Here is a 13262-nt window from a genome sequence, read left to right as displayed (position 1 = left end):
CCACCAGGTTGGGATGGAGCAAAATGTGCTGTTACATTATGAAATGAATAAAAGGTCCCCACTGTGGCCTCATTCATACACCTACCAGACCCATCTGAACATTCACCGAGACCTTTACCTGGCTGTTCCCTAGTCTGTTAGGCATTGAAACCACCTGCAGGTATCTTGTTAAAATCCCAGATCCCCCACTCCTGACCTTAGAATCTCGGGCTTCTGAAAAGCTCCCCTGGTGTTTCGTTCCCATTCAAGAATCCCTGACTTCATGGGGAGGACACGGGTAGATTTATGGAGAAAGTAAATCCAGACCCCTTCAGGGAAGGCCCGTGTCTCTCGGAAGGGAGGGTGAGTGCCCGCCCTTCCATCCATCAGCTGGTCCTCGTCCATGAACCCCCAGGCGCTCAGGGGGAACAGCACTTCCAGGCAACTTTCCCTAAGTTTTCCTGAGCAGGTGTGGGGATGGTAGAGACCACACTGTATTTCTGTGAGGCTCCCTTTTCTCCAGGCACCATGGAAAAAGTGTGAGGCTATTAACATTTGGGAGGGTGTGTGATTTTTATCCAATTTGTCTGTGTATGAATACATAGAGGAGGCAAGCTGAAGAACTCCACGATTTGTCTGCGAGAGTGGTGATCTATCATCACCAGGTGTCCCTCATCAGGAGGCTCAGAATTTGCAAATAGCAGGCCTTAGTTTTTATTAACCACAGGTATGAACAACTGCCAACTGAAGTTCCCAATGAAGTACCAGCACACCCTCTAAAATTCTGGAAAAGTGGCAGTTGCTGCTGGGGGGGCCCACTAACCCTGAGGCTGGAGGTGGTCAGAGCCTGGGCCTGGCTCATCTCAGAAGAAGGGTCCCAAATCTTACCCCAGAACTGGCCATCAGGGGTCCACAGGTCCTCAGACAATGGAGGAAATAAGGATGTGATAGCAAAAGTTATCCATCCTACCATTTTGATATTAAAATGGCCTTTGCCTCCAATAAGATAAAAAAAAAAGACTTTCCCTTTATTAAATTGTTAATTATTAAATTACATTGGTAATAGATAATATTTATTTTTAGATATCATTAACCTGGCAAGCTAAATAGAGTAATTTTCTCTTAGGCTCCATCCCTGTTTTTTTCCTTAATTTCATTGATCTGGATTGAAAAACCTGGGAAATACATATCTAACCCACCTCCTTGTTTTCTTTTATGTTCCTTTAAAGTAAAAAGCTGTGTATTTTTTTTTCCATTAAGTAACATAAATATGTTCTTGAAAAACAGAGAAAAAACAAACTTGTTCAAGAAAAAGTTTTCTTGCTACTGTAACACAACCACTACTGCATTTTCTTGTACTCTTGAACTCTCATATATAAAAATAAAACTACCATTGTAGACATATAAATGTATGCATACTATTTTGTATCTTGCTTTACAAAGTATCTGGCATGTTCTACAGTCATCAGAAGCATTAATTTAAAAACTGTCCATTTTGTGTTATCTATGCTATCAGATATTTATATTGATTTCATTTTAAATAATACAAACAGCCTCACCATGGACATCGTTCTACAAGTTTTTCCCATTTTGTGGATTATTTTCATAGCACATAGTCCCAGAAATACAATTTCTAGGCCAAAGTTATAAATACTCTAAAAACCCTCCACACAACCCTCCAAATGGCTTTTTAAAGGGTCGGATTAATTTCTCCTGTGAGCACTGTTGGGAAAGTTTCACTATATTGCCACCAGCATTGTGCAATTAAAAGAAATTGTTTTTCTTATTTCTTTGATTAAAATAAACAGATTTGTATTTTTGGCTTATTCTGCATTTTCTTTGATTATTATTAAAATTGTTCCTTTGTCCTTTGTTAGTAGTTGGATTTATTTTTCTAGCATACAAATGCTGACAGTTTAATATACTTCCTTTGTAATATTTCTTCCTCTGTAACTTCTCTGGTTTTTTGGGTTTTTTTGGTCATGTCATGGGGCACCTGGGATCTTAGTTCTCCAACCAGGGATCAAACCCCGGCCCCCTGCATTGGATGAGTAGAGTTGTAACCACTGAACCACCAGGGAAGTCCAACTTCTCTGGTTTTTAAGTGTAAAAACTATCCCTCATTTAGAGGCTGGATAAATACCTAATTCCATGTCACCCTTTTCGCCTGCCACCTTACTGATGAAGAGGCCATTTAAAACCCAGAGAAGTTCAGTGACTTTCTCAAATCAGCAACAGAATCCACACAGGAATCTAGATCTGGGTGTTTCTGCGGCCACGGATACCTATGTAACAACAACAGTTTGCCTGAGTTGTCCTCAAGCCTGTTGTCTCATAAACTAAATAGAAACAAGACTCTCTCTAGGTGAACGGTGATGTCTCTCCCAGCAAGGAGACAGTAGGCGGCACCTCAGCCTGGGCTTGAGCTGAGATGAGGAGATGGAACAGGTTTTCTCACCTGCTTCATAGGGAGTTGCTATCACCGTCTGCATAATGTTTTTGAATTGTTTTGTCCCACCCTCCAATTTCAAGGAGTCCCACATGCACTCCTGCTTTGAGGATCATTTTTCATTTATAACTTTCCACCGGATAAGTTCCAGAAGCAGATTTGCCTACTTTCACAAGAGAACTGGAGCAGTTTAGAATTAGAAAGCACATACATACACGCACCAAATAATAAGACAAGAAAATTGAAAAGACAGTTAAGAGAAGGGGAGGTCATCAGGACTGACAATTATAAGACCGATCATTACATTTAGCTCTGTGGAGAAGGAAATGTCAACTCACTCTAGTATTCTTGCCTAGGAAATCCCATGGACAGAGGAGCCTGGCAGGCTACGATATGCTGCTGCTACTGCTGCTAAGTCACTTCAGTCGTGTCCGACTCTGTGTGACCCCATAGACAGAAGCCCACCAGGCTCCCCCGTCCCTGGGATTCTCCAGGCAAGAACACTGGAGTGGGTTGCCATTTCCTTCTCCAATGTGTGAAAGTGAAAAGTGAAAGTGAAGTCACTCAGTCGTGTCCGACCCATAGCGACCCCACGGACTGCAGCCTACCAGGCTCCTCCATCCATGGATTTTTTAGGCAAGAATACTGGAGTGGCTTGCCATTGCCTTCTCCGAGGCTACGATATATGGGGTCATAAAAGAGTCAGACAAGACTTAGCGACTAAACAACATTTAACTCTGAGCTTCCGGGAAGTCAAAGCAAAAAGGGAAACATGATGGGTTACATAACTCTAATCTGACAAAGAACACTAACCAGTTTTTCAAGGAGGAGAGCCTTGTTTTCTGTACTACTCCTTACAAGAAAATCATCAAATGACTTGAGACATGAAGCAATAACACAATGTGCAACAGACACAGAAATGTTTTCTCCAGCCTGCTGCTTGTTCCCACAAAAAAAGGCAACAAACTTTTGTGGGATTTGGCAAGAGACATAAGGATATTTAGCAAGCAGACCTGAATTACTGTTAGTCCTCAAATTAAGTCAACACCCTTTACAGAATGGTAGATTTACAGAAAGGAAAAATAAAAAGGGCAATGATTGGCATTATGAAATTGAAATCCTGAAACTTAATTTCTCAACTAGAGTAAATGTGTGATATTGAGCCTCAGCTCTGGGCAGACACTGCAGATAGCCAAAGGGAAAAGCAATGTTTTGGAAGCTCCAGATTTTAATCCTGGAGACCACTAGTCAAGGGATAAATTCCTGTGGTCAGGGTTGACCCTGGAGAAGAGGTTGGGGTGGCATCAGGCTGGAAGCAGGTCCATTTTGGTTTACTCCATTTCCTGGAGAACCCTAAAGGGTTCCAAACCCACATCAGATCTTGTTCTGGTTCTGTCTGGGCTCAGATTTCTCGAGGTTGTCCAGATGGCCCAGCCTTCCCTCCACCCTCAGCAGCTCCCAGGCTGGCCAAGTGTCCTTGGGCCGCCCCTGGAGAAGCCTGTCTCCTGCACTGTCTTGTGCTGGGCCCAGCTTGGCCTCACTAGGGTCAACAGGCCCAGTGCTGAGGACTGGGGGCTGGGATGTTCAGGAGGAATCTAACCTGGGGTGAGCACTGGACACCATAGCAAGGCTTCTCTTCAAGTCCAAAGTGGTCAGCTTGAGAACTGACACTGGAGATCAAATATTAGGGGAGTCATTTCCATAGACAGAGGAGCCTGGCGGGCTACAGTCCAGAGGGTCACAAAGAGTGGGACACGACTGAGCACATAGCACCCCTTTACAACTGTTTATACTGTTCCTTTAAACTGTGACTGATCCAAGAATCTTTAAAATGATGGAATTTATACAAGATTTTTTTTTAAACACAGATGCTGTGGACGGGGAGAGATGTCCAGAGGGTTTCAGAGTTACAAGGCTGCCCCCTAGGAGGGGCCCCGCCTGGCTCTGCAAAGACTGACACCTCAGGTCAAGTTCAGTTGAGTCCCCGGCCCTGATCCAGGACAAGCAAACTATCCTAGGTACAGACTCATTTATTTACTCCGCATAGATGTTCCACACTTGTACTTTTAAAAACGTCTCAGACTTGAAACTTTGTCAACAAATACAACAAATTTTTAAAACACTTCAGGGCTCCAGAGCCAGACACTTATAGCGTGCTATTGCCATCTTGTGGCCATCTGGAATATCGCAGCTCAAGCCTTTCCAAGCCCTGCAGTCCTGCCCAGCGGCCTTCGCATCCCAGCTCCTGACTTGCACATTCTCAGAGGAAGTGACTTTAGCTCCATCTGCTCAAAGCCAACCAGACCACATCCCATGCTCTGGTCATGACTCTGCATGTCCCTTTTCACCTTGGAAACCACAAGTATCCCCCTAGTTCTCCTTAGCTGGCCACCTCAGCCCCGATGAACTTTCTCTCTCACTCTGGGAGGTACCTAGGACCTCTGCTCTCCACTGACCCCACAGAGAGACTGCTGAGGTTGGTGCGGCCTTAACCTTGGCTGGACCCACACTCACCCTTTTATTCAACACCCTCTCCGTGACTGACTGGAGCCTGAGGCTCTGTGGGGGGGTGGGTGTGTGTGTGTGCCCTCCACTCTTCCTTTGTCTTCTCCATCCTATGCTGTCCTATCCCGACAAGAGAGACCCAGCAGGGACCTCCCTCTATCAGCTGTTAACTCTCCAAAGCTCACATGTAAACAAAGCTCAACTCTGACCCACGCCCCCCTGCCACCACAGTTGGTGCCAGTTTTAGCTTTATTTTGCTTTCGTTCTCAGTATCTCCAGGTGCAGTTTCCCACAAGTCTTTCTCAATCTGCATCCCCAGCAGTATATGTCGGGGTGGGGGTGGGGGTGGGGGTGGGCAGGTACAGGAACTGTCCTTTTAAAGACTTGATGATGGTCCCAAACAAGGATCTGTCCTGTCTTCTCTGCTTTGTTGCTGACAATTGTGTGCAACACTCCACATCACAGGTGATCCTCAGTGTGGGGAACCCTCCGTGGTGCAGCAGGCTCCCCTCCTGCATAAGCGTCCCTGGCCAGCTTCTCCTTTTGCCCCTGCTTAATCAGCTCAGTGTCTCTCTCCTGCCTGGGCCTTGGGGTAGGAACTCAGCACAGGGCCTGGCACTCAGAGGTGCCGCAGAAATGCTGGATGAATGAATAAAGAAGGAAGGAATCAGTTTTTGATGCTATTGTATGCTCCATTTTCTAAATTTATTTCTGTCTTCTCTTTGTGTATTATTTCTTTGCTTGTATTCTTTTTCCCCACCAATAAGAACATAATTTATATGCTGCAGTCAACTTTTTTAAAAAAATCAAAGCATTTAAAATGATGAATTCCTTCTGAGTATAATTTGGGGGCATTGCATAATTTATAATTTATGGCATTTGCAACCAAGACACTTGGAAAAGGCATTTTCATTTCTAAACTGAATGAGCAGTGACAAAGGAAAATTTGATTTTTGAGCATTTGTGGTCATGTTAACAATATGCATACAATGAAGTTTGTGTATCACACTGAGGTTGAGGTTAGAAATGAGAAGCAATTTCTGCTTCTCTATAGCTATTTTTCTTTATGGACTAAATAGATTATCGACACATCTGAACTGTTAACAGATAAACCCTTTTCCCTACAATTTGATTCCTCATATTTGTTAATTTTTCCTTTTCAATTATATGAATTATGCCCTTTTATTATTTTTATCTTACTAATAAAAATGTAGATATTTTACTAATATGTACTGTGACACTTCCAGCCACAACTGTATTTCTATCCAGTTTTTCTTTTCTTTTTAAAAAATTCTTTTTGATTACACTGCATGGCATTTGAGATCTTAGTTCCCAGACCAGTGGAAGCACAAAGTCTTAACACTGGACCACCAGGGAAGTCCCTCCATTTTTTTTTTCCCTACTTAGAAATGGTTTCACTATAAAAAAAAATTAGGAAAGTAAAAATAGAGAAAAAGAATCAGTCACAATTTCTCTGAGCTACTATTAGCGTTTTGTCATGTTTGTCTTCTATACATGGCTTTTATACAAGTGGTAGATATAACCTACAAAATTTATACAATTTCATTTTTAACATAGTTTTCATAATTGTAAAAATTATTTTCAAAGATAATTATTATGACCGCAAAGATTTTATAGTATGACACCACTATTATTTCTAACTTAGACTTCTGAGTTTTGTTTTGCAATTATTAATAAAGCACAGTGTGCATTCTTGTGCTTTATTCAATCTAGTCCAGAGGAAGGAGACATGAGATCCTTCAACAGACCATTGATTTAGCAGAATTAAACTGTGAAAACTATGAATAATAGTTTTCAAAAGGACTGCAGGGATTCGCACGCTCATCAGAATAGAAGGATGTTAATTTCCTATCACTTCCACCTGCAGTGGGTCCTTTTTGTTTTGTTTTTTTAGGTGTTTTAAACGCTGGTTCTTTGTGTCTGAACTCCCCCCTCCATGATCCCCCTAAGAATAGGACTGGGACAAACTTGAGGAAGGGGTGCAGGACCGAGGGCCTGACCTGAGCTGGGTCTGAGTCCTCTTAGGAGACAGGTGCTTGGAATCTGAAAATAGGGGCAGGGGAAGGACCAGAAGAGGAAAAAAAAAATCAGTCCCAGATCAGGGCTCGTGGGAAGCTCTAGCAGTCAGGGTTGAGATCAGAGGTCAGTAGGTAAGAATTCAGGGATACGGGGTTGGTTTCAGCCTGGACTGTGGAACCCCTGGGGTGGCCCCCTCAAGACCCTCAAGGTTCAGGGTAAGGCTCTGGCATTAGGATTTTTTAAAAACAAGTTCTATTTTCTTTTAAAATTAATTAATTTTATTTTAGGTTGCACTGGGTCTTTGTTGCTGCGAATGGGGGGCTACTCTTCCTTGTGGCACACAGGCTCCGGGCACACGGGCTAGTTCCTCCCTAGCATGAAGGGTCTTCCCAGACCAGGGCTCAGTACCCATGTCCCCCGGCAGGTAGACTCTTATCCACTGCACCACCAGGGAAGTCCAGGCATTAGGATTTTTAAAGAAATCCTTCCCCCTCCCTACCCCAGATGATTCTCCTTTGCAGTCACAGGAGAACTGCTGCTCCTTCCTCCCCTTCCCACTTCTGGTGGATCCAGCTGGTTCGGTTAGAGTGGCCAAGTGATTATTTGTATTTTCCTTTCAAAGTAATTTTGTTTTGGACTCTTCATGTTCACTGTAGCAAATCATGAAATCAGAGAAGAGGATGAAGCAGAAAACAAACGTTCTACTTTTTTTCCCCCAACCAACAAGTTAGACTGATGTGCGGTTTTCAGTCTCTGCGGGTTTCTGTCCTGCTCCTCTTTCTTCAGCGTGTCACCTACTGAGCAAGTTGGGTTATTTTTCAGACTCTTGAAGTGTTGTCCCTTTTACTGTATACGCTGGGCTGAATGAGAGGCTACAGGGACCCAGAGATCTCACAGGGACCTTCAGTCCAGTCATTTTTTTCTTTTTAACTTTGGCTGATCTTGGTCTTCGCTATGGCACGCAGGCCTCTCCTATTGCCACGCGCAGGCTTCTTGTGTTACAGGGCACAGGCTCTAGGGTTCACTGGCTCAGTAGTTGAGGCACTTGGGCTTAGCTGCCCCGCAACATGTGGGATCTAAGTCCCCCAACCAGGGATCCTCTGCACTGGAAAGTGAAGTTGCTCAGTCACGTCCGACTCTATGCAAGTCAATGGACTATAGCCTGCCAGGCTCCTCTGTCCGTGGAATTGTTCAGGCAAGGATACTGGAGTGGGTTGCCATTTCCTTCTCCAGGGGATCTCCCCGACCCAGGGATCGAACCTGGGTCTCCCACACTGCAGGCAAGCCACCAGGGAAGCCCTTGGAAGGTAGATTCTTAACTACTGGACCACCAACAAAGTCGCCAGTCGAGTCACCTCAAGAGGCCTTCTGCATGGATCCCAGGGACCATTTTTCCCTTTTGTTTTCTTTTTTCTTTTTTTGTTTTTGTATTTCCTGGAGATTAATGTGTTGATCTTTGTTGTTATGGCTCAGGTTTTCTGCGTTTCACAGTTTTCTAAGTTTTGCATGGAATTTACGAGGACGCTGTTACTCCCCTCTCAGCCACTTCCCTGCATCTCCTTCCCCAGTAAACCCCAAGAAAAGTCCCCTTTCTCCTTTAACAGTCAAGTCTGTAGCTGTGGACAAGCATCTGCACCCACGTGGTACAGCCATAACCTGGGGGCAGCCTCTCCCTTTTCATCATAAGCATCAAGTCACTGGCCCTTAGGCCACTGGACTCCTCGCCCCAACCGACTGGGCCTGGGCAGCTCGGGTGCGAGGGGTGGGTTCCTCCCTGCTCAGTCCTGTCACTGCGGCTCTCAGCAGGGTTTCAAGAACGGGGTCAAATGGTGCCCAAACCCTCCAAGCCGACCTCAGGTGAACTCGGGGCTGACGGGGTGCAGCCTGGGCTGGGGGGAGCCAGTGTGTGACAGGGTCCCATGGGCTGGGAGACGCTGCCCATCACAGTTTTCCTCTTGCCATGAGCGTACTGGTCACAGCCCCATGACCTGGGTCTCCCACACTGCAGGAGGCCGTGCAGAACTGGCCTTGTTTTCAGTTTTCAAAACAGAGGCGAACACTCTGTGCCATGAAAACAGGGCACACGTGGGACAGCCACAGTGCTGGGGGAGGGGTGCGAATGCCAGTGGGAAACATCCCATCACCTTGGAAACCCTCTCCTTGGGGGGGTCCCTCTGGCCCAGAAACCTCACCAGGGGTCAGCTTCAAGCCCGTTGTGCCAGAGCCCCCTCCATAAGAAGACAGGCAATGTGTCTTTAAGAAGCACAGCAAACACTGCAGGGAGGTCAGCACTGCTCAGGCCCAGCCTTGTGGCCCAAAGACCCCAAGAGGCACCCAGACCTCCCTGCTGGGCAGGACCCTTCGGGCCCCAAGGATGGGAAAGGCCAGCAGGAGGCCCTGAAGCTCCACGGGGAGCAAAGGGCAGGGTTTCAGGCAAAGGCTACTGACATGGGCCGAAGGCCTCTGAGACCCCTCCCTCCACGGTGACCCGGGCCCCAGTCAAGAGCGATTAATAAAATCAGGAGTGCAGAGGCTGGGCTGGGGGGTGCTCTGGACTGAAGGGACACATTGGCCCTTGCCCACCAGGAGGCGCTCTGCTCCCGAAACAGTCCAGCTGAGAAGGCTCAACACAAGAGGTGGGGGGGTGTCCGTGTCCTCTGCTCCCCACCACACCCTGTTCTCCCTGCTCCATCCCCCTCCCCAGTGCTGGGGGGCAGGGAGCGCTGTCATGGTCTGAACTGTGTTCCCCAAATCCACAGGCTGCAGTCCTAACTCCCAGCACCTCCCAACGGGACTGTGTTTGGAATAGGGTCTCTAAAGAGGTCATTAAGTTAAAATGAGCTCACTGGGGTGGGCCCTAAGCCAATAGGATTGGTGCCCTTATAGGAGGCGGGACTGGGACATAATGACACCCAGAGAGGGACCAGTGAGGACATGAGGGGAAAGCAGTACCTGTGGGCACATGAGAGAGGCCTCAGAGGAAAGCAGCGCCTTGACCTTGGACTTCTGGGTTCTATGAGGAATTACATCTCTGTTGCATAAGCCACCCAGTTCGTGTTAGTTCTTTTTTCTTGGCAGGACCCTAAGTTCCCCATCCAGGGATCAAACCCGTGCCCTCTGCAGCAGAAATGTGGAGTCTTAACTACTGGACCACCAGACAAGTCCCCAGTTGGTGGCCTTTTGTGTGTCAACCCTAGGAAACTCACACAATGGGGGTGGGGGTCAAACAGAGGAGGAGCGGTCCAGGCTGTGCCCACATCCCTCCACCCAGGCTCTTGGAAGCTCATTTCCTCCACCTTTGGGAGACCCAAAAATGGCGTGAGCACCCACTTGTCCCTGGAAGAATCAGTTGCTCAAAATGGTATCACGAATCTCCCCAGAATTGGGACCTAAACACATGTTCAACCAATGCCAGAGACACCCACCTGTGCACTGGTTGTCTCATGGTCTCAACCACAAGGCAGCTGGGGAACCCCCTGCAGGCACCCACTTGGAGAACCCCCAGGCCGTGGGGCTACCACGCTGTCACCTCTGATTGATCCCATCAGCAGGCGCTGAGGTGACCGAGGGAAGAACCGGTGCTGTCTCTCCCCTGAGCTGGCACTGACAGCCTGCCGGTGGCCCCAGCACAGAACTGAACCCTAACCCATCCTCTTTCCTTCAAGAGGTCGGGGAGGGGCCTGTGCTATGGGGCGGGGGCGGGACCCAGGCTGGCGGTGGGAGCAGAGGGGCTCCCCCGCCTCCGCCCTACGTGTCCAGTCCCCTCCCCGACCCCGCCACGCCCGCTGCGGGCGCCCCGGGCGGACACGCGCACAGCCAGTCTCGCACACGCCCTTACCTTGCCGCCTCCTGGCTGGTGCTTCAGGTTTTCCGTGGAGCCGATTTTGGACTTGACGTTCTTCAGGTCTGGCATGGGCCCCGGGGCGGCCTGCAGGCGGCTCTTGGCTGCCGACGGCGACTTGGGGGGAGTGCGGACCACCGCCACCTTCTTGGGCTCCCGGGTGGGCGGGGTCGGCAGGGACGGGGTGCGGGAGCGGCTGCCCGGAGTGCCTGGGGAGCCGGGGCTGCTGTAGCCGCTGCGGTCCCCGGATTTCCCAGATTCACCTGGAAAGGAAGGCGGGCGTGAGGCCAGGGCCCAGCGGGGCGGGAGTCAGAAAAAGGATCTCTGTCCTGCGGTCCATTCCCAGAGTCAGGGCTGAACCAGGCCGGTAGGAACAAGGTCGGAAACTCGGTCAATCCGGCGGGAGGCTGCCCTTGCCTCCATTTCTAGAGAAACGTCTCTCTTCCCAGCCTCATTGCTTTGGGACAAAAATATCCTGCTTCTCAGGGAAGCAACAGAGTGGTCGCCAAGGACCACTCAGGACTACTTCCCAGAGGGGAGCAACTCTGCCCAGTGTCCCTGGGGTCGGGAGCGGCTCCGGCCAGCTGAGTGATCTCAGACAAATCACTTTCCTTCTCTGAGCTCAGAGGAAATAAATATAAAGCCGACTGACTAAGGCTGGGCAGGGATACCCTGGCCTTTGCCCTGAATAAGGGTAATGCGATGGTGGGCCAGGGTCTCATCTGGATCCACTGGACTCTTTATTTTTTAAATTTATTTTTAGTCGGAGGGTAACTGCTTTACAGTGTTTTGTTGGTTTCTGCTGAAGGGCAGCGTGGATTAGCCATAAGTGATAAGTGAAGTCGCTCAGTCGAGTCCGACTCTTTGCGACCCCGTGGACTGTAGCCCACCAGGCTCCTCCGTCCATGGGATTCTCCAGGCAAGAATACTGGAGTGGGTTGCCATTTCCTTCTCCAGGGGAATCTTCCCGACCCAGGGATCGAACCCAGGTCTCCCACATTGCAGGCAGGTGCTTTAGCCTCTGAGCCACCAGGGAAGCCCCAAGCTGTAACATAATATTCTGTTGCATTAAATATCTGATAATTTTGCATAGGTCTATTTCATGATTAAAGGATTAGCTATAAGCATACGAAAGAACAAAATGAGTATATCCCCGCCCCACATCCCTCCCCTTCAGGTCATCACAGAGCACTGAGCTGAGCTCCCTGTGCTATAGCAGCTTCCCCTAGCTATCTGTTTTACACATGGTTCCACTGGACTCTAACCACAGGGTGAATTTTGAGCTGTTCATTAAGTTCAAGGCCCCTTCCCCGCTAGACCCCTATCCAACCTCCCAACTCTTCTCTGGTACCTGGGTTCCAGAATGGTATGCCTGCATCGTGTCCATCAGTCCCTGACTTTCCAAACAAGCCATGCAGCTTCACAGCCGCCGGCCCTCCCCAAGAACGCCCTCTGCGAAAAGGCGCTGCCCAGCAAATAGCAGTGAGCCTTTCCGGACCCAGGCAGAGGCCACGCCCTCCAGGAAGGCTGCGGACGCCGCCCCTCTCCCAGCTGACCAGCCCTGGGCTCCTAAGACGTGTCTCTTCCTGCACTCTTCAACCCCCCATCACACTTCCTGGTTGGCTATTCTGTCTGTCTGTTGGATTCGTGTTTCACCAAATGTGGCCCAGGCACTCCTGCGTCGGGATCTCCAGAGCCGCCACGTCGGCGGTGGCGGTGGCGGTAGGAGCGGGTGGGACCTGTAAGATACAGATTCCGGGGCCCCATCTAGGCAGGATAGGATAGAATCTCTCGGGGCAGGGCCTGCAAAACTGGTGCTTCCCTTGCTCCCAGGGATTCTAAAGCAGACTCCTGATTCTTGATTCTTGAGCAGGATTCTTGAGTCTGAGAGCCACTGGGCTGGACGCTGTGCACAAGTGGCGGTCTCACTCCCCTCCGTTTCTGAGGGCAGCGGATGCTCCCCACCACCCAGGAACCATGTGTACCAAACGGGGACCTGCTGGGCCCCAAGCAGCAGAAAGGGCAGCTCTCTGTGGGAAGCAGCATCTTCTCTTGTCAAAGAGAGGATGAGCACGAGGTTCTTGGTTGAATCTCCATGTCTGCTGGAAATTCCTCAAGGAGTCAAGCTCTGCAGCAACAGCACGAGTAAAGCCTCCAGGCTCAGAGTCCCCCACCCTCTGCCCCCTGGCACACAGGCTGCCTCGTAGACCTGGTGGTGGTTTCCCACACTTTCTGCGCCACTGAACTACAGAGTGACCTCAGGCAAGTCCCTCGACCTCCCTCCTTAAGCCTGTGTGCTCATCTGGAGAACGGTGCCAGTGGCCGGACCCCACAGGACAGGGTCCCCACCACTTGCCAGTGCGACCTACCCCTAACTTGGTTAGGGCCGGTCCTGACTCCAACACCCACATCAGCTCGAGGCACCTGCTCCCCTGGCCCCACCTAGAG

General features: G+C 49.1%; 1 protein-coding gene across 3 annotated transcripts in view; it reads right to left on the bottom strand.

Moving 5' to 3' along the window:
- Window positions 1-13262, bottom strand: part of MAPT (microtubule associated protein tau) — a 123708-nt gene that overhangs the window by 12663 nt on the left and 97783 nt on the right. For all 3 annotated transcript variants that reach the window (XM_055408122.2, XM_055408121.2, XM_055408130.2), the window contains one exon: window positions 10812-11077. In XM_055408122.2, coding sequence (XP_055264097.2) covers window positions 10812-11077 — 266 coding nt within the window. The remainder of the gene's footprint in view (window positions 1-10811; window positions 11078-13262) is intronic.

The sequence above is a fragment of the Moschus berezovskii genome, chromosome 20, assembly GCF_049115385.1.
Source record: "Moschus berezovskii isolate FMDL1 chromosome 20, NW_MosBer_1.0, whole genome shotgun sequence".
Lineage (NCBI taxonomy): Eukaryota > Metazoa > Chordata > Mammalia > Artiodactyla > Moschidae > Moschus > Moschus berezovskii.
This window is presented reverse-complemented; position numbering and strand designations above follow the sequence as displayed.